Source organism: Rhamphochromis longiceps, linkage group LG15 (assembly GCF_057381845.1).
Source record: "Rhamphochromis longiceps isolate RC_006_pf linkage group LG15, R_longiceps_female_GT1.1, whole genome shotgun sequence".
Taxonomy (NCBI): Eukaryota; Metazoa; Chordata; class Actinopteri; order Cichliformes; family Cichlidae; genus Rhamphochromis; species Rhamphochromis longiceps.
The window spans coordinates 16,663,215-16,684,944 of record NC_140571.1 but is presented as its reverse complement, the minus strand read 5'-3'; the positions used below and the strand labels follow the sequence as shown (position 1 = coordinate 16,684,944).

General features: G+C 39.8%; 1 protein-coding gene across 5 annotated transcripts in view; it reads right to left on the bottom strand.

Moving 5' to 3' along the window:
- lama2 (laminin, alpha 2) overlaps positions 1 to 21,730 on the bottom strand; it is a 231,189-nt gene that overhangs the window by 164,064 nt on the left and 45,395 nt on the right. For all 5 annotated transcript variants that reach the window (XM_085382585.1, XM_085382587.1, XM_085382586.1 and 2 more), the window contains exons 3-4: positions 20,333 to 20,445; positions 520 to 571 (exon numbers count right to left, since the gene is read on the bottom strand). In XM_085382585.1, coding sequence (XP_085238711.1) covers positions 520 to 571; positions 20,333 to 20,445 — 165 coding nt within the window. The remainder of the gene's footprint in view (positions 1 to 519; positions 572 to 20,332; positions 20,446 to 21,730) is intronic.

Below are 21,730 nucleotides of genomic sequence, written 5' to 3'. Positions count from 1 at the left end.
ATTTAGAGAAAGACTCAATAAGTAGCACTTGTCTGGAAGTACAATGCTACAAGAACATTGTAACATGGCTTAGGTTTGCAAAGTTGCATCTGAACAAACCACAAGACTTGTGGAACAATGTCCTTTGACGAAATCAAATGGAGATGTGGCCATAATGGATAGCACTGTTTGCCAAGAACATAGTAATTCCATAGGAATTCAACTGTTTTGTCTTTTTCTAGATTACTTTTCAACATATTTAAACCTTCCACCGCCATTTTACTTTAACGTGCTAGTTTGTTGTTTCACATCAGTATTGTTAATCGCTGAGCTTTGATTTTAGATCCATTTGATTGAATGGAGTCTTCCATTATATGAAGGCTTCTCTGTGGGATGATCATTAGCTTGATGATTAATGCTCCTAAGACGAACCCTGCGCATTAGTCACAGTCCTCTCCTTAAAATGAATCAAAGCAAAAATATTAACACTTCCAGCAGTATGAGACTGATAAAATAACATTTTTATAATTGAACGCATACCTGGGCGAGGTGAGTTGGCTGCCTTTATTATCACATAGGCGATCTGAAAAACCTGAAAGATGCACACAGAAAAAATTCACATCATACCTTGGTTTTAACAATTACACAATTTTTTCACTGTTTTAAGCCTTAATACAGAGCAGTCCAATATTAGAAATCTTTAACAGGGATATGTGAATAAATAAAATGTTACTGTATCTCAGACTGAAAATTCAGTTCTTTTCAGCTTTTTTCTTGCTTCACTGTAACAAATATATGACATTCAATATTTCCCCAAAATTAACAAAAGTTGTGCATGCCTGTGCCTACAGATGAGCAAAAAGTAAAAAAATTCATAGAGAAAATGAAATCCATTAGACCACACTGTCAAATAACACACACGTCTACTCATCACACAGTCTTCCTGTCAGCTTCTCTCCCTTTAATTTATTGCATTAATATCTTAGAAGGCGTTAACATGTTAACACATATTAACACTTGCTGGGGAGCTTTTTTAGCACTTGCAGTAGTGTATCAAGTTCTCCTTATTTTGGGTCAAATTATCTTCATTTCCTTAATTTCTCCCCTGCTCTGCTCGATGGTGAAACATGGAGCAGAGGAGGGCAGCAAAACTCTCACTGCGGAGTTTAACAAGTGAAAATTAAAAAATAAAGCGCACATAAATTGGGTAACTGAATGCTCAGGACTGCACTTTGCCCTTGTTGCTTTTACAGTGCAGTGCAGTAGATTGCAGGTGTTAGGGAGAGGCTTACATGCACGAACACGCCAGCTGTACCGATTGCCAAAAACAGTAAAGAGGGAAACTCAGATTAAAACTCACACAAAGGGAGCATGAGTTTCTCATGTGCTTAAAGCCAATGCTTATTTGCTGCTATAGTAATTTCAAAATATATGAAAATATATATGCAAACCAGCGCTTACAGTAAGCCGGTTTCGTGGTAACTTTAAGCTAGACAACCACAATAAACCAAAAAAACCCCCACCAAACTAAAAGGTTTTTATTTTTCAGTCACTGAATGTTGTTGTCCAGTTTTGCCCGACTTTTTGTATTTATAAAATAGAAATAAAATATTTTATTATGATTTAAATAAAAAAAAATTCCAGATTCGCTCAGCAAGATAAAAGGTCAGCTCACTATAGACAGGTATAAAAATGTACTGTATATGCGAAATTCAGATTTAGGTCAAATGCTTGCTTGAACTATCTTCACCAGGCTGTGCTTCCTTTCTCTATGCAAGCTCATTGGCCTTTCTTCTCAGATGTGGGAAGAAGTGTCACATTGCAGCAATTAGAATAGGGAAAAAGCGTGTGTGTGTGTGTGTGTGTGTGTGTGTGTGAGAGAGAGAGAGAGCAAAAGAGAGGGAGGGCAAGAGAGAGCGAGAGATTGTGTCATTTAAGTAACCCTATAGCAGTTATTCAAGCCTCCTACAAAGAGTCACTGTTACTTACTGAGAACGGGATGGTGTGTATGTGTGCATGTGTGTGTGTATGTGAAAAGGAGTGATTTCAGGGGTAACTTGTAATATGGTGACAACTTTGGGACAGCTAGGCAGCTCCAGCAGCTAAACATAGATCAACACCACTAACTAATGCACTCTGTGTCTATGTGTGTGCGCGCGCACCCAGGGTTGCATTGTGTCATAGTCTAGGTTTTGATCAAATGTGGATCAGACAAGAGATTTTTTGCAGCCTCTGGAGCTCAACACAGCATCAACAAATAAACAAACCAATAACCATCCTGCAAAATATAAGAGAGCTGTTGAATAAATGTGAATCTCATAGGCATGAAATTTAATTTAATGTCAGATAAATACATTTATGTAGAGCCCATATAAGTATAAAGTTTAATTGGATAGATTCTCAGCTCAAACATTTATTTATTTATTTTTTCCTTTATAGTGCAAGAACTATAAGCTCAAAGTAGCAGGGTGTCAGCGAGTTTCATCAGGTTTTGCATGAGACCTTGTTATTTCCAACTTAAAATGAAGCAAACAAAACATTCTCAATGGATAAAAAAGTGCATCACCAAATGAAAGAAAAAAGAAATTGAAATTTTTGAACAAAAATAAAATGTGGTGGTATTACTACAGAGTTACTGCCTTTCAATACCATTGTATTTGTCACCCCACTTAAAGTACAGTCCAGCAATGTTAACGTCATGTCTATTTTATCTATCTGGTCTATCTTGTGAACCAAAACTTATTTTTATTCTTTGCAGCATAATTATTATTAATTATTAATTGAATTTTAGCTTCAAATATTTACTCTGTCAGTTAGCGGTTCCATATGGTAGTGGTTAACACATTCACCTAACACAGAAAAGTCCTTGATTCAAGACTGGGACAAGAGACAAAAGTCTCTCAGGGAGAAAGGATTCCTGTCAGGAGGGGCATCTGAAATCTTTACCAAATCAAATATGCATATTCTTCTACTGTGGCAACCCTTACTGAATAATGTAGCAGCTGAAAGGAGTTTTACAGCATAATGTTCTACTCTGATCCAAATAGTGGCATGGTGCTTAGCACTGCCACCTCCCAGGACGAAGGTTCTGGGTTTAAATCCGCCACCTTAGAGGGATCTTTCTTTCTGGGTTGAGTTTCTATGTTCTCCCCATGTCTGGGTGGGTATCTCTGTGAATATGTTGTGGCTTGTTGTCTGTCTCTCTGTGTTAGCCCAATGCCAGACTGGAGACCTGACCAGTCCCCCCCACACACCCCCACCCCACCCAACCCCAAAACACACAAATTTAAATATTAGACAAAGCTAATGCAAATGCAGTTTCTAAATGATGCGGTTAATTATTAAGGGGGAAAAAACAAAACCAACATGGCACTGTGTGAAAAAATGTCCCAAACCTATATAAATGACTATAAATAACTGTAAATGAGTCTTCTTCAGCACTATGGAGGAAATTTGGCACAATCATCTTTGCAGAATTGTTTTAATTCAACCACATTGGAGAGTTTTCAAGGTTGAACTGGCTTTTTAAGATCATGCCATCAAGCACATCAATCAGATTCAGGTCAGGACTTTGACTCGGCCACTCCAAAGGCCTGACCTGAATTCGATTGAGATGCTGTGGCATGATCTTAAAAAGCCGGTTCATTCATTTTGATTTTCTTAGGCCATTCAGAGGTAAAATTGGTGTGTTTTCGATCTAAAGTACCAAAGTACGCTTCAACTTGAGGTCACGAACAGATGGCTGGATATTCACCTTCAGGATGTTTTGGTATACAGCAGGTTGGTTCCATTTACCACAGCAAGACATCCAGGTCCCCTGACGCAGCAGAACAACCCCAGACCTTCAAACTACCACTGTTGCTATGATGTTCCTTTTCTAAAATACTGTGTTAGTTTTATGCTGGATGTTACAGGACTCAAACCTTCTAAAAAGTTGTCTCATCGGTCCACAGAACATTTTCCCAGATGTCTTGGGGATCATTAAGATGTTTTTTGGCAAATGTGAGACAAGCCTTTGTGTTCTATTTGCTCAGCAGTGGTTTTTGTCTTAAAACTCTCCGATGGAAGCCATTTTTGCATACTTATTTTTGATGAACTCTGACTTTAACTGGGATATGTGAAGCCTGTGGTTCTTTAATCTTGTTCTGGGTTCTTTTTTGACCTCCTGGATGAGTCATTGCACTCTTGGAGTAATTTTGGTAGGCCAGTCACTCCTGGGAAGCATCACCACTGTTCCAAATTTTCTCCATTTGTGTATAATGGCTCTCACCTTGATTTATTGGAGTCCTAAGGTCTTAGAAATTGCTTTGTAACCCTTTCCAGGCGGATAGATGTCAGTGACTTTATTTCTCAGGTGTTTCTTTAGATTGTAGCAAGTTGTGTTGCTTTTTGAGATCTTTTAGCTTGCTTCACTTTCGTCAGACAGGTTCTATTTATGTGATTTCTGGATTCAACAGCTCTGCCAGTAATCAGGCCCATGTGTGTTTAGTGAAATTGACACTGAAATAATCACATGTTAATTCAATGACGTTACAAATTTTTACTGATACCATTTAAAAATAAATGGTTTGATACTGGTGCTGAAGCCTTAAACATTCCAACATGTTAATGCACAGACAGACGGTGCTCTTGTGCAATTAAAAAGTATAAAATTTAACAGCTTTTACTTTTGCGAGAGAATCTGTGTGCTCTGTGTTTTGTTTGAGTTTATAAAAAGTTAAAAAGTGAAACGGTGAGTCATTTGTTCCCCAGGTGAAGTGGAAAATCGTATTTGTTTTTTGGACCGATGAATAATTCTTTGACTCAAAAATAAACTTCTGAATCATTTTAATTTTACATTGCACATTGCTTCAGATAAAAGTGACAAGATTTCAGAGTTGACGTAAATAAAAACAATAAAAAAGTGTCTTTAAAGTTTACAACATTCGCACATATATCTAGATCTCATAGAAATCTTTTTTTTTTTAAATGAAAAACTCAGAAAAATATAAATTCATTTCCAAATAGCTCTCATGTATTCCATTGCTGCCATTACATACTTGACAGAAAATCATCATGATATGCCAGGAACTGGCTTTTGGCAGATATTTCAGCGTTACAGCCAACTGAGCACTTAAAATGTTTATTTTAATGCTCAATCGGGCCACTTAAGCCCCGTATCCAGTGTGGCTAGGTTGCCTACAATTAAATAGCCTGTGAAGAATCCATTTTGTCTCAGTGTGATTTGGACACATAGTTACAGCGGTTTTACAGAACAGCTGGCGTTTACAGGTCATTCACATGGAAACGTGTTAAAATCTCTCTGGCCTGATACACTGGCATCAGCCTCCAATTCCTGTTAGTACTCCAGTCAGTTCCAGTGCACAAAAACAGAGCCTGACCAGAAACAAAGTGAGATGAGGTCAGAACAAGATAGTGACCCCAAAATGTAAATAGCAAAAGGTGCTTTGTTGTTGTTGTTATTGTAGTTTTGTTTTTTCCCCCCAGACATAAACACACAGGTGGATATGTCATGAGAGAAACTAGTACGAAGATTTACTGTCACTTCAAATGAAAATGTGTTAACATCTCACAGGACTAATAATGTAGCTGTTGGTCCGGTTCAAAATGGTGTGAATCATCCAGCATCCTTTACTGCCAAACTAAATGCAGGCAAACAAGCTGCAAATAATCAGTGGAACCATTCACTTGTTTTTCACATTTTTGTGCTTTTCCACTAAAAACAATTTGAGAACATATTTTTGAATGTACCAGAAAAAAAAGTCTCGCCAGTCCTGCAGCAAATAAGTTACAGGACTCTGCAGAAAAAAAACACCCCAACAAGAAATACGAAAAAAATATTGTTTTTCACATAGATTTGAACAGCGAAGCGGCAGCAGTATACACAAACACGGGCCTCGAGATAAGACAGAGGAATGCCCGGCTGTGTAACAGCCTTTTGAAATCCATTCTGTTTAAGTCTGTCACTCTGCCTGAACTGCTCAAAACACACTTGCACATACAAATGAAATGCCTTTATACACTAACACGCTCACTCACAGACTGGGTCGTAATTTGGCCCTAAGCTTTTAAATAGGCTTTACTCTACACAAAACACCAGATGCTGCAATCTCCCACATTCTTGCTTTGGCCCAAGCTACTGTCAGACATTAAACCAGCAAACTTTTATTGGGTACAGCAGATGTTTCATTTACGTCCTCTTAGTTATGATTTTTGTTGGCACTAAAAGTTCTGACTACATCATTTTTTATGTTTGTTATTTTTGAAAAGCTAAACAAGTTTGTCTGTATCGCTTAAAGAAAGAAATACGCATTTAACACATCAAATTTTGAATCAACAATGGTGTGACTTTGTGTAAAATGTGGTGGGAAAAGCAAAAAATATAATTAATTCAGCGTTCTTAGGGTACTGACTAAAATAAGAAGGTAACATAAAGTGACCACAGTATTTTTTTTGTATTTTTCATATTCATTTTGATACTAGCAATATGTTTAGCTCGTGTTAGGTCAGAAGCATGTTTACCACTGTGTTGCATCACCTCTTCTTCAACAACACAAAGCCTTTGCAAACTGTGGAGACCAACTGCAGCAGTTTAGAAAGCACAAAGTTTTCCTTTTTTTGTTTAATACAGGATCTCAGCTGTTCAGCAAACCTTTGGTTTTACTCTTCGCTTCATAAAACATTACATAGGGTGGCACATCTGGACTGCAGGTAGACCAGTGTGGCAACAGGACAACTTTTTGCATGGAGCCATGCTATTTTTAAATTATTTCAGCACTGTCTTCTTGAAATGAGAAAGCATTCCTTGAAAAAGGAACCCTAGATGGTAGCCTGTGTTCCTCCAAAACATTGATATTTTGTTTCTTATTATTAATTTGCATATATGCCATATGCACTACTGCACAGGTGCACTGGTGAAAATCCAGAGTCTCTTTTCTTTTGGCAGCACAATGCTGTGTCCATAATTGAAAAAAAATATGTTAATAATATTATAATAATTATTATATTAATGATGTAATAGTTGTACACTTCAAATTGAGTCCAGTTTATATGAGCAAAGTCACAGTGAAGGAAAGATGTGTTTCTCAAATTGTTGATATGTTTTTTGTTACTTGATTTTTTTGTCTGTATGGTGGAGTTTTGCTGTGCATTTTCACTGACTGAATGATTTTCAGAAGTGTTTCTGAGCCCATGAAGTAAATTAGATTAGAGATCATAGCTTTAAGAAGATCACAGCCATTCAATATTGGTTTCCAGCTGTGTCCCTTCCACACTGAGATTTCCATACAGATTATCAGTGCTTCAATAACATTTTGTTCTGTAGATGATAAAATCTCTAAAATGTTTGCAAATTAATATTGAGAAAATAGATTCTTATCTGCTAAACTATTAGCCCATACAGTCTCTGACAACTTTTGATGGATATGATAAAGCCTACGCTCCTTATTTGACACCCAATCATGTTACGACTCCAATGCATTCACATTTTGCAACTTTCTCTGCGTACTTGTATTACTTCACATGCATTTCTGTCTTTTTGCATGACCCAATAGTTCAGTATTGTAGAGTAAGTATGTATTGCATTTAACTGTCTTACAATGATTTTAAAATGTTGGGACTGCAAGACAAGCATATCCACTCATGGTAAAATAGTCCTAAGACATCTCTTAGTCTAAATGTATTTTATTAGTTATGCCAACTGCAATTCAGAGTTTTATACACCAGCGATGCATGGCCAGAAAGCTCTTAGTTTGGCATGAAAAACTGGAGTTGCAATACTCCAATGATACAGTAAAAAAAAGGGATTTGATTTTTTAATCTTTAAAAAGTAAATTAAACCTCAAAACTAATGAAAGCCCCCCCCCCAAAAAATGTTTATTTTTGCAAAGTTAGAAATTATTCTCAAGCCACTCTCCAGAATCTCTGCGGATGGCTTTTAGTGTATTGTCAAGTCTGATGCATCTTCACGCACGGATATGATTCAAGAATTTATCTAAAAATAATGAAGAACATACACAGACATCAACTGTCTGCTTCACACACGGAGTGAAGCACATAGACCCTCAGCTCCCACTCTCTCATTATTTAGTCTTTCTGTCCAGAGAGTCTCAACAATAACAAGAGAGGAAATGAGAGTGGTGATGTCACAGACGATAACAACACACACAAGCCCACTGTCATTTTCCGAGTGAAATGACTGCGGTCGCAGAGGAAATTCAGTGCACTGGAGAGTAAATAGCTTTCTGTTGGTTTGATCGAGCGTCACGCATACAATGAAGCACATTCACACATATGCATTAACAAAAAATTAACCACGTTTAATTTGTAGTCAACGTCTGCAGCATAGATGGAATGTACTATTGCTGTAATTAATACAAAAGCCATTATTTAAATAGGAGAATAAAGAAGTTTCAAATATTCAACTGACCTAAAAGTCTCAGGTTCATGAGAATGCAAATTTTCAATTCTGAAAATACTAAAAACATTAGTAATCATTGAGACTGACTGACACTCGTATCACTTACTTTACTCTCTAAAATCATGAATTCAAAATCAACAAGAGCACTCAGATAGTGCAACTCCCCCCGAAGTACAAAGGCTATATTAAAACTTTGATGTTTTATGATGTTTTTTTTACAACAAGCTGACATTAGTCTGTTTGTAATACAGTACAATGAAGTCCGCCTGTTATGACATCACTGTGATGCTGTAGGGCATTGCTCCATGCCCTTTCATATAATATATTATTCAATATGCTTTCTTAAAAAATTTTTCCAAGGTAAACTTTGACCTTTAGCGCTAACAGTTAAGTTCAAGGTCAAAAAATTAGTTAATGTATATACTCATGTCCCCCAGTGGCATTGTTGTGAAGTTTGACGACGATCCATAAAAAACAGTTGGTAATATAACGTTTTTATTGATCTTCACATTTGTTGTGACCTTGACCTTGACTTTGAGCCTGACTTTCAACAAAATTAAATCAGGTCGAGATGTTACTGGTATCTACAGTCATGCAAAATTAAAAAATACTGGCATGGGCTGATACTCTTTTTCAATCCCAGGGCACCAAACAGTCCAAAGACATGCAACTTGTGGGGATAGGTTAATTGGATAATCCAAATTGCCACTAGGTGTGAATGTGCGAGTGAAAGTGAGTGCGAATGGTTGTCTGTCTCTGTGTGTTGGCCCTGCGACAGACTGGCGACCTGTCCAGGGTGTACCCCGCCTCTCGCCCTATGACAGCTGGGATAGGCTCCAGTGCCCCCCGCGACCCTGAAAAGGATAAGTGGAAGTGAATGGATGGAGGGCACCAAACAGAATACTCCCATTCAGTCAAATGCTGTAGTGTTGCAGAGGAACACTCAAGGTGTCTATTGGCATATCAATTTGACACCACAGGCACAGTCATATCTGATGCCAAGTGGTTAGAAACCTCTTGGACAGAATAACAAAACCCCCTGTGGGATCGTCAGTGGGTGAAGACAGATTGGTTAGAACAAGAAAATAAAAAGCCTTTTAGAACTACCATGGTGGATCATTTTCACCCAATCCTACAATAATAGCACCAATAACAAATAAGTAATTTATCAAGACGTTAAGATGTAAATTTGACATATTTTAAATAATAAGAATTTAACATTAACCCTTTGGAGTCAGTGGACGAGCTGGGACATCCAAATCACATTACCGGTAAGATGACCTTGCAGTCTCACTCATTGGTAATCTAAGCTCCTTACATAAGCTTTTTAGATATTTTAAGATGTGATAATGATACTATTATGCTGCAAAATAATACATATAAAAGCATATATATGTGTGTGTGTGTGTATATGTATGTATGTATGTATGTATGTATGTATGTATGTATGTATGTATGTATGTATGTATGCATGTATATATATATATATATATGTCACGGTCCGGGGCAGCGGCCGTGTGGAGAGCGGAAGGAGGACTCAAAACGCAGCACTTATTCAGGTGTGAGGGTGATTTATTGATAATATCCAATATAAAGTGGGGATGGTAAAACAGAACTAAGGATGAACTAACTGGGAGAAACTACACAAAGAAATAGCAAACCTGAGCATGAAGGGAGAACAGCAGGGAGAGCACGCAGGGGATTACACCAGGTATGAACACAGACGACGCGACGAGGAGCAGAGGAAATCACACACTATAAGTACACGAAGAGACACTGGGAAATCACACACAGGTGGGGGAAACAGCTGGACCTGATTAACCTGACGAGACAGGGGAACACTAACACCAGGGACCAACAGAGGGAGCACAAACCCAGAACCCAGTGTCTAAAATCCCAAACACAAACCATCCCAAAACAGCCATGAATAATAATGAAAGTAATAACAATAAAGAACATAAACATAAAGTCACTGAGTCATGGTCGCAGGACCATGACAATATATGTGTGTGTGTGTGTGTGTGTGTGTGTGTGTGTGTGTGTGTGTGTGTGTGTATATATATATATATATATATATATGTGTGTGTATATATATATATATGTGTGTATATATATATATATATATATATGTATGTATATATATATGTATGTATATATAACACCCAGCACGCCCCTGCGGGCGGTTTATCCTTCAAGCTCGGGTCCTCTACCAGAGGCCTGGGAGCTTGAGGGTCCTGCGCAGTATCTTAGCTGTTCCCAGGACTGCGCTCTTCTGGACAGAGATCTCCGATGTTGTTCCCGGAATCTGCTGGAGCCACTCGCCTAGCTTGGGAGTCACCGCACCTAGTGCTCCGATTACCACGGGGACCACCGTTACCTTCACCCTCCACATCCTCTCGAGCTCTTCTCTGAGCCCTTGGTATTTCTCCAGCTTCTCGTGTTCCTTCTTCCTGATATTGCTGTCATTCGGAACCGCTACATCGATCACTACGGCCGTCTTCTTCTGTTTGTCTACCACCACTATGTCCGGTTGGTTAGCCACCACCATTTTGTCCGTCTGTATCTGGAAGTCCCACAGGATCTTAGCTCGGTCATTCTCCACCACCCTTGGGGGCATCTCCCATTTTGACCTCAGGACTTCCAGATTATACTCGGCACAGATGTTCCTGTACACTATGCCGGCCACTTGGTTATGGCGTTCCATGTATGCCTTGCCTGCTAGCATCTTGCACCCTGCTGTTATGTGCTGGATTGTCTCTGGGGCATCTTTACACAGCCTGCACCTGGGGTCTTGCCTGGTGTGATAGACCCCAGCCTCTATGGATCTTGTGCTCAGAGCTTGTTCTTGTGCTGCCATGATTAGTGCCTCTGTGCTGTCTTTCAGTCCAGCTTTGTCCAGCCACTGGTAGGATTTCTGGATATCAGCCACCTCCTCTATCTGCCGGTGGTACATACCGTGCAGGGGCCTGTCCTTCCATGATGGTTCCTCGTCTCCCTCCTCTTTCTTGGGTTTCTGCTGCCTGAGGTATTCACTGAGCACTCGGTCAGTTGGGGCCATCTTCCCAATGTATTCTTGGATGTTCCTTGTCTCATCCTGGACTGTGGTGCTGACACTCACCAGTCCCCGGCCCCCTTCCTTCCGCTTAGCGTACAGCCTCAGGGTGCTGGACTTGGGGTGAAACCCTCCATGCATGGTAAGGAGCTTTCTTGTCTTTATGTCAGTGGCTTCTATCTCCTCCTTTGGCCAGCCTATTACCCCAGCAGGGTACCTGATCACGGGCAGGGCGTACGTGTTGATGGCCCGGATCTTGTTCTTACCATTCAGCTGACTCGTCAGGACTTGCCTGACCCTCTGCAGGTACTTGGTGGTTGCAGCCTTTCTAGCGGCCTCTTCATGGTTCCCATTTGCCTGCTGGATCCCCAGGTACTTGTAACTGTCCTCTATGTCTGCAATGTTGCCTTCTGGTAGTTCAATCCCCTCAGTTCTGACTACCTTCCCTCTCTTTGTTACCATCCGACTACACTTCTCCAGTCCGAACGACATTCCAATGTCATTGCTGTATAGCCTGGTAGTGTGGATCAGTGAATCGATGTCTCGTTCACTCTTGGCATACAGCTTGATGTCATCCATGTACAGGAGGTGGCTGACAACTGCTCCGTTCCGTAGTCGGTATCCGTAGCCAGTCTTGTTAATGATCTCACTGAGGGGGTTCAGGCCTATGCAGAACAGCAGTGGGGACAGAGCATCTCCTTGGTAGATCCCGCACTTGATGGTGACTTGTGCTATGGGCTTGGAGTTGGCCTCTAGTGTTGTACGCCACATCCCCATTGAGTTCCTGATGAAGGCTCTTAGGGTCCCATTGATCTTGTACAATTCTAGGCATTCCAGTATCCAGCTGTGGGGCATTGAGTCATAGGCCTTCTTGTAATCAATCCAGGCAGTGCACAGGTTGGTCAGTCTGGTCTTGCAGTCTCGGCTGATTGTTCTGTCTACCAGTAGCTGGTGTTTTGCGCCTCTGGTATTCTTGCCAATTCCTTTCTGTGTCCCGCTCATGTATTGACCCATGTGCCTGTTCATCTTAGCCGATATGATGCCTGACAGGAGCTTCCATGTAGTACTGAGGCAGGTTATTGGTCGGTAGTTGGAGGGGACCGGTCCCTTCTTGGGGTCCTTGGGGATCAGGACCGTCCGGCCTTCAGTTAGCCATTCCGGGTGTCTCTCGTTAACTAGCAGCTGGTTCATTTGTGCTGCCAGACGCTCGTGGAGTGCAGTCAGCTTCTTCAGCCAGTAGGCATGAACCATGTCGGGCCCTGGTGCTGTCCAACTCTTCATACTGGAGACCCTTTCTTGGATATCTGCCACTGTGATGGTTACTGGACCCTGTTCAGGGAGGTCGCTGTGGTCTGCCCTCAGATCCTCTAGCCACTGAGCATTGCCATTATGGGTTGCATCCTTCTCCCATATGCTCTTCCAGTATTGCGCCGTCTCCAGCCTTGGTGGTGCTGTTCTCTTATTGTTCCCTTGCCACTGAGAGTACACCTTTGCTGGTTCTGTGGAGAACAGCTGGTTTATTCTCCTGCCTTCTATCTCTCTGGTGTACCTCCTCAAGCGGCTGGCCAAGGCTGTGAGTCTTTGCTTGGCAGTTTCCAAGGCCTCAGGTATGGACAGCTTGCTGTATTTCTTAGGCACCTTATTTGTCGCACCTTTTTGCAACTCCGTTAGTTGGCTAACCTCCCTCCGTGCTACTTTGATCTTGCCCTCTAGCCTCCTTCTCCATGGAGGGTACTGCCCCTTGTCGCAGTTCAACTTGTAGCCAAGCATCTCACTGATCACTGCTGCCGTATTGTAGATCAGCTTGTTAGTGTCGGTAATCGTGGTTGTAGGTATTGCCCGTAGTGCTGCATTAACATCATCTAGCAGACCTTCTGAGGGTACTTCACGTAATCTTGGTAACCGGCTACGGGGGATCCAGGTTTCAAGCTTGGCCATGATCCTATTTTTCAGGTCAGTTCCTCTCGCACTCAACGATCCTTCTCCTATCGCACTTGGGGCTATGTACCCAATCTCGGGTGGGGGTGATGATATCTCCCCCCTGACCTGGCGTCCTGACTCCTCCTTGCCGTAGCATTTGTGTTGTACCTCGTCAATCTCTAGCTGTGAGAGCAGTCCCTTCTTTCGAATGTTGGAACACTGAGCTACTAGTTGTTTCGCCGTCATTGTGGATGTTGGGTATCGAAGAATCCATAGGTCCCTCATCCTATTCATGTAGCCCCTTCCGCCGGGGTTACTTGCGTAGTAGCATTCCAACAACGCCCTGTTTTCGTCTCTTGCCCACCGATGCCTTCTTGTTCCAGTAGCCCACTTTTCGTCAGGGTGCCCTGGTTCCTGGCTTCCTTGCGATTCTACTGTTCCCGTGTTTGCCTTCGACTTACCCTCGTCTGTGTAAACAGGTTTACCTGGATCAGCCCTTTTGTGACCCCTGGACCCCGTGAGTAGGAGAGTGAGCTGAGCTGCTTGTGTGGAGACTGTTTGGACAGGGAGCAGAGCGAGTGCGAAGAAGTGTCTCCCCAGCCTATTGATCCCCGGGACCCTGGTGTTTCCCCCCTCCCTTCACGTGTATATAGCGCACCAGTGTGATTAATAAAGTGTCGTTGAACTGTGCTACCTCAGTCTGCGCCTGAGTCCGTTCCACCCCCGTGACAACTCCAGAGACAGGTGTGTGTGCGTGTGTGTATTTGTGAGACCACTGAAGCCTTAATATTTATTCAGTAGACGCACCACAGTGGTGAAAGGTGTGATTGATGGGCCTAAAGTCATTATTATTTCAAGATGGCTGTTACTCTTCTTCCTGTGCAGGGCTGTAATTACGTTCAGGAAAAAAAGAGCAAGCAAGAAAAGGAAAAAGCACTCTTCACATTTGCCTCACTTTGTTGCAGTTGTCTTTGTGGCTCTAAATTCAGTATGAATAGTAGGACTCTGACCAGAAATACTACAATATTCATATGTGACATTAGTATTCAACTCTTACTTTTTGTTTGTTTCACTACTTTTTTGTTGTCATTTCGCTTAACAAACTACACTTTAAACTGTGAGGGTCATTCCATCACATCCACTTTCATCCATCATTGTCTTAAACGTGTGGGATTATGTTAGAATAGAAATCTTAAAATTTGAAAAAAGGCAACTAGGAGGGTTTTATTCTGCTTGTTGTGGATACAGCTAGTTGCTGTAATTTCAGTTCTTTGATGATTTCCCATTGATTATGTTTTGTCAGTCAAACGGGTCCAGTTTACCTGTGAAGTAAAAGTGAAATCTACTACCACCACCTGCAATTTCTATTAGTGTTATGACAAATATCCTCTATGAATAGAGCACAGCACTGCTAGTTAGCAGTTTGATTTTAATGAGCCACAAGACAGCAGTCACCACCAGACTATTAACTGATTTGAATAACCCAAGTCCATTTTATTAACTCCGGATATATTTGACTGAAACAAACATTATTTGCAAGACGTTGCCATATAAAAATTACTTTATTTTTATTATAACAAAAAACTTTAAATTCCATTTGAAAAACATGTGATCCAATTATTTTTGGAGCAATGTACTGCCATTAAATTAACAGATTCTTTTTCAGTCATCATCATTTTCATAATTTCTCTGCTCCATGTCTGTCTTTTCACTTTATCTTGTTTATTTAATTATTTATTTTTATTCCACAGTTCTGCTGCTCCATTTTACACTTTTGCAGCCTTTTGTAGATCAGGTGGAGCAGTGCGGCATGAGGTTAAATAACTAGTTAGAAATAAGTCATGTAATAACTTTTTTGGTAGATTTTCTTTGTGTTTAGGCTCTGACAAGCTGACCTGCACTGCTGCAGAGGTTTACTTCTCTTTATGGATTTAGTTACCTGGATTTAAATTTCAGCAGATGTTAAATGAGGTATCATGGTTGAGCCCAATCCTTAGACAGCAGATAATGCAGAATCTAATCAGTATCATCAGCTTACATACGAAAGGCCTCAATATAACCTATGAACGCCACAGTCTGTCCAGAATCAGTCCAACTTAGCACATTACTACAAACGTCACCTCAGAACTCCGAACTAACCTTTAATCAGCCTCTACTAAACTGTAGCAAACTGCCTAGTAAAGTATTTAAATGCAACTTTTAAATAACTCTAATTTTTCTTCTTCGATTTAGGACAGAATCACAACCGCAACTTTACATCTGCACCATGAACGCATCACATGGATTAGAAAGAGAAAAGGATGCATTAGATGTGTAAAAAGGCTGGAGGTTAACTGCTGTTTCTTCTTTATATGTTTAAAATGAATTTAAAGACATATTTCCAGTCCACTATAACAGGCGCCAGAAGGGATGAGCAAGTTACAATTTCTAGACCTGGATTTTTTTACATAACCCTATAATAGTAAAGTATGAATTTTGATCAGCTGACATCAAAAACATACTTAATAAAGTCAAATAGGGATCAGAAAATCAGAAATTGTTAACCCGAGTTAGTTTTCAGCTTTTTCATGAATATTGGTGTTTTTATTAGACATCTAAAATTAATCTCTTTTTTTTTTTTTTACTTTTAGACCAATTTTTGACTGACTTCTCTTAATGAAGCCATGGATTCTCATAAACTAAATCTTCTATTCTCATTACTTTTATTCTCATAACATCTATATAATTACAATCTGGCAGTCTTATCTATTTAATCACACTTCTAAACTAAACTAAACTAAATGTCCTAAATCAGCCCATGCCAGTACACAGCCACTCAATCACAGAGATTCCTGCCAAGCTTTCCAAGTCAAAAATGGAAGCCAATATTTAAAGCGTGGCACACAAGATTATGAAGTGATTAATAGCAAAGTTGGTTTAACTAATTCCAGCTCTACTGAAACAGTTCTGTGTAGCTTAAAACCCTGATGACATATCAATGACACATTTTGTACACCGCACCTTTAAATGACTAACTGCAGTAATCACTTTAATTGCAGAGAAAATAAAATCCAAGCTAAGCTGACCATGACAGCATGCAGCACAGGGTGTTAATGTAGCTCTGGGAAGACAGTGTTTGTACGTGCAACATCCTGACGGAAAAGGAACACAGTGGCAGAAAAGGGATGAGCTTGATGGATCAAGCACCTGGCAGCTGAATGCATCTGCGCTCAGTGTGAATCCAATCATATGTGCACAAACAGAAAGCAAATGAAAAGAATTTGACTCATTAAAATAAGCATTTGTGTGAGTACGTCTGATTCTAATGGAAAGCTGAGATTGTGGATCTCCATATAAATCAATTTAAGAAAAGCTAAATATTACTTCTAAAACTAAAAGTAAACTGAGCGAAAATTTAAAAAAAAAAAGGTATACATGTCTAGTGAAACATATTCCTTTTAGTAAGAGTTTTTAAATATCTGTATGTCTGAATGTATAATACACTTATACAACACAGCAATTAAATAATGATTCTGAAGCTGTTAAATGAACCTTAACAAATGAAAAAAGTGTGTAAAAAAAGGGACATTGCAAACAGGGATTGATGTTTATATACAGTGGAACCCCGAGTTACGAATACCCCGTTTCATGAAAAATTCAAGTCACGAAGGCACTGAACAGCAATATTTTTGCCCATGTTACGGCAAAATGCCCGAGTAACAAAATCCACTGGCTCTGATTGGCTGAGCCTACAATGCCCACAATGCCTTCCGAATCATGTGACAACTAGGGCTGGGTATCGTCACTGATTTCTAGAATCGATTCGATTCTGATTCACAAGGTCCCGAAACGATTCGATCCACGATTCGATTCAATTCGATTTGTATCTGGGAAATTTTGCCTCAGACAGTCAGAAATATTATAATTCAGATCAGTACATTTACATATTTTTGTATCTATAAAATGGAAGCTGACACTCGCAAGACTTTATGAAAGGTGTGAGCATCACAGCAGATGCCTTTGTGTCAAAGTAGCTGAAGATAAAACACAGAAAAACATGAAGGTGATTTTCCTGGCCTGGATTTTATAAAAATATTCTGCAGTACATCAAAAACGAAAGAAAACGATTAATCAACATATGAACGTTACCTCTGAAGTTACAGCAGTTTTATTAGAGACACAGCTAAGCGTTTTGCATTTGAAGCCCATTGAACAGCAGAAATTAGGTTTTCTTTTCGGAAGTAAGTAAAAGGAAAAAAACAGCGGCCGACAGCGCTGTAAACAACGGTAGACTTGTGCGTAACAAGCAAGCGAATAATGCAGAAAACAGATTTTGGGGATAGACGGGAAACTGTTCTTGAAGTACAGAGAGAGAGAGAGAGAGCTGTGCATGATGTCTGATTTTATCATGTTGGAAGCAAAACACCAAAAGTCAGAGGGAGTCCATGACAATGTTTATGTGAAGCATAGTTTGCTGCTTCTTTTGCTGCTGGTTCAGTCAGTATTGTTTGGAGAGAGATAAAACTAACAGCTTTAGAATCAGCGCAAAAAGGGCGTAAACACAAAGCGCGGACCCGCCGACAGATCAGAATCAGCGAGCTGTCGGCTTTCAGCCCCGACCGTGTCCGTGCCATTGGGTGAGAAAGCCACATCTCACTGATTCTGATCTGCGGTCCGCGCTTTGTGTTTACATTTATGTGCACGTGTTCCTGCTCTCATTCACTGTTTTAGCTGTTTGGTGGTTGTTAAAATTTTGTGAGGTTTCACCTGAGATTCTGGCGTTTCAGGTAAAATAAATTTATATTAAAAAATCGATTCAGGATTTTAATGAATCGATATCACGTTATCCAAGCCAGAATCTATTTTAATCGATAAATCGATTATCAAAACCCACCCCTAGTGACAACCCCTTGGCTTCCGTACTTGCGCTTCGCTGTTCCACTTGAACAACGTATTGTTGTTCTAGTTAGGATTAGCCTATAGCCTATCGTTCAGCATGGCCTCAGTCAAAACGCACGATGGGTGCTTCGACTTACGAAAGACCCTCGGGAACGAATTAATTTTGTAAGTCGGGGTTCCACTGTACTGACAAGACACATTTCTGATGCGGCATCAAGTGAAGGTGCGCCTTCAGAGAATGAACATGCTGCAATAGCACACATGCATGAGCATTTGTGTACTTAGAATTTCTGCTTGGACTACATTGAATACCCCTTAAATACCCCTTGATAAAGAGGATTTTGCCCTTTATTCATTTTTTTTTAAAAAGCGGTTTGATATCACATCACAAACCTAAAAACATAAATTACTGAACTTCAATAACTTAGTGAAACTTAAAAGAGTGTGTTTAATATATAAAGTCTTACACTCCCTTGCTCCACCACCACTAAAGCAGTTCATTTGGCATAAAGAAAGCTCAGACAGGACCACTCGAGCTACAATCTGAGGAGACTTGTTTATACCCCACAGACAGACAGCATTTGGGCAGAACGTCCTCTCTGTCCAGGGTGGCCATCTGTGGAACAGTCTTCCTCAACCCATTAGAGAATGCTCTACACTCAATTTGTTTAAGGCAAAGGTTAAAAACTGGGTATGGACAAATCAAGTGTGTGATCATGTATGAGTTGTATAGTTTTAATGTTTTATTTGGGAACAGAATGGTGTGTATGTGTAAGTTTGGTGATGGAGTTTTTATTATGAATGAATGATGAATTTTTATGAATTATTATGTCTATTTTTTATGCTTAAGGACAACAGATGGAAATTAGCCCTTGGCTATAATCTGGCATGTTTACATTCATGTAATTTTTTTTTTTTTTACATTTATGTTCATTAACATGCACTGTCCTAAATAAATAAATAAATAAACCTGTCACAAAGCTGAATTATTGGGTCACAGCTATGCATTTATTGCTGCATGTTTTGGGCTAAGTATGAAAGGTTGGGCAGTAATTAGTAAATTATTAATTTTATAAGGATTTCAATTTTACATGCAGTAATTGCAATTACAAGCATGTGGTTATTTACCTTAAAGAATGAAAATGACATGAATGAAACCTCACAGAGAATGGAGGAATAATTCCCAATTAAAAAATATTTTAAGCTTATGCCAGCCCTGGTGCAGCCCCTTAGTTAATGCTGCATCTGAAACCAGCCATCTTTAAGCATCCCACCCTGCCTCCACTTCTCCAACATATAAAGCTAGACAGTATTTAAAAACAAAAAACAAACACAGATATAGAAAATCTTATCTGTACCTCCTGGTCTTACACAAGTCTCTGGTACAGTCCCAAGCTCAGGCTTCCTGATGGCTTTTTGTACTCAGTCACTCAATTAATGACTAATTGAGTGATTGAGTTGAAATGTCAGATCAGAAAGGATCCAGAAAATGTTCATTTGATGAAAACTTGTGACTGACAAGTCTTTAGCCAACAAGCATGCATTTTCACACTCACATCCACTCCTCGCTTGTCACATCTGATTTCAAAACATAAAGTGATGGTGAAAACACTCAAGGCTTTGTAACATGATTTGGATTTGCCAACCAGCGAGTGACTTCGAGGTGAGCCCAACCATCTTTTATTACGTCTGTATCTGCAAACAGAAATCAGGGCTTGTGATTCCTACCTCCTAGTCTCTGGTACCCCGGGTGCTGACAATCAGGTATAAAATGAGGAAAAGTTGTACATTTCTCCTATATAATATGTGCTTGTGTGTGTTCTTGGGTGTCTGCTGACATTATTTCTATATTGGCGAATTATGCACGTGTGTCATCACTAAAGGAATCTGTCGAATGATGAAACTGCTGCCCGTTTGTTATTCTAAGACTTTGTACCTTAGAAAATCAATGCTTAAATTTGATGATGCAAGCTGATAAAGACAAGTAACCCGGTTCAATACAAATAAATAAATAAAACAGAAAAGAGGCATGCAGTGAAAGTACGTGAACAGCGTTTCACTCATAATGAATGTGTGTTTTCTACCTGTTTCAAGTCCAGTGTGATTGTCACATAGTGGTACTCCATTCCATTCTTTATCGACGGACTCTGCCACCAACGATTGGTTCCATCTATGGCATACTCTACGGGATGATGTTCTGTAAGCACACACAGAAACAGTTTATTTTAAATATCTCAGGTATTTTCATCTTGCATTCTACATTGTTCTAAAGTGAAAATGTAGTACTCTACAATTTTTCTCCACCCTGGCATTTGAGACGTTCAAAGCCAGATATCAAAAGCACATTTGTCCACCTCGTAAAAGAAGTAGTAATAGATTTCCTTCCCATTTAGTAATATTTGATTTCACTTCTGAATAAGAAAAAATGTCAGTGCATTTGCACAGTCTTCTTCTGGGTACTATTACAAGTCTATAGAACAGTTTTAATAGAGCAGGAAGATAAAAATGCATCGCCACTATAATTTATTATAAAGCAAAGGTCACAATCAAGCATTTTATTTATGCGCTATATGCAGAATCGTTTTGGTGCTTATAGGTGTGTTAATGAAGGTTTTTAAGAGCAGACATGTTTTTTCAGCTTGACTGGCACCTGTCAGTCATCTGGCTACTTACCTGTGACATTTCAGTTAAAAGTAATGGAAATGATCTATAACAAAATAAAGGTATTGTACTTATCTTGCTCTTTCCTACCCTGCTGTGTGGCATTAGAAGAACACAGTAAAGAAAATTATTTTACAGAAAGCAAATAAAGAATGGACAAAACACTAAAACCACGATATAGAAAATGAATATTCACCTAGGGCAGGGGTCGGCAACCTGCGGCTTATACTTATACTGTGGCTCGGCGTGGTTTGGTAAAATAAATTAGAAGTATTTAGCTGAAGTGTATTTTATTTATGTTAGTTCTTTTTTTTAACTTGTACTTCTAAATTGGAAGATTATTGTGATATTGAAATATAAAAATAAAATTATATTTTATTATTTTTTCATCGTTCAAAATAAGCGTCACACTCGTGGGAGCCGGTGTACCCGCAGAAACGCCGTGCATTTATCGAGATTTTTAATCCCAGGTAGGTCAATTATGGATCTTCGGATCCACATTATGTCAGCAGCTCCACCGTGAACTATGTTAAAAACAAACACCGCTCACGCCTCACAGATGACAGCTTACAGTCCTGCGTAAAGATGAAAGTGACTTCGTACAGCCCCGATTTGCAGACGCTGTGCACAGAGGTTCAGGAGCAGAAGTCCCATTGTAAACACGGCAGACCCGACGATGTTTGCATGAACATGTTTTTCAGCATCTCTTGGTTGACCACTTTTCATACAGGGTTGCTGTACGCATACAGCCGGCTGTAGCTTTTCAGCCCACAGCCCGACATACACCAACAACAGCATAGATAGCACAGACGTTAAGGCGG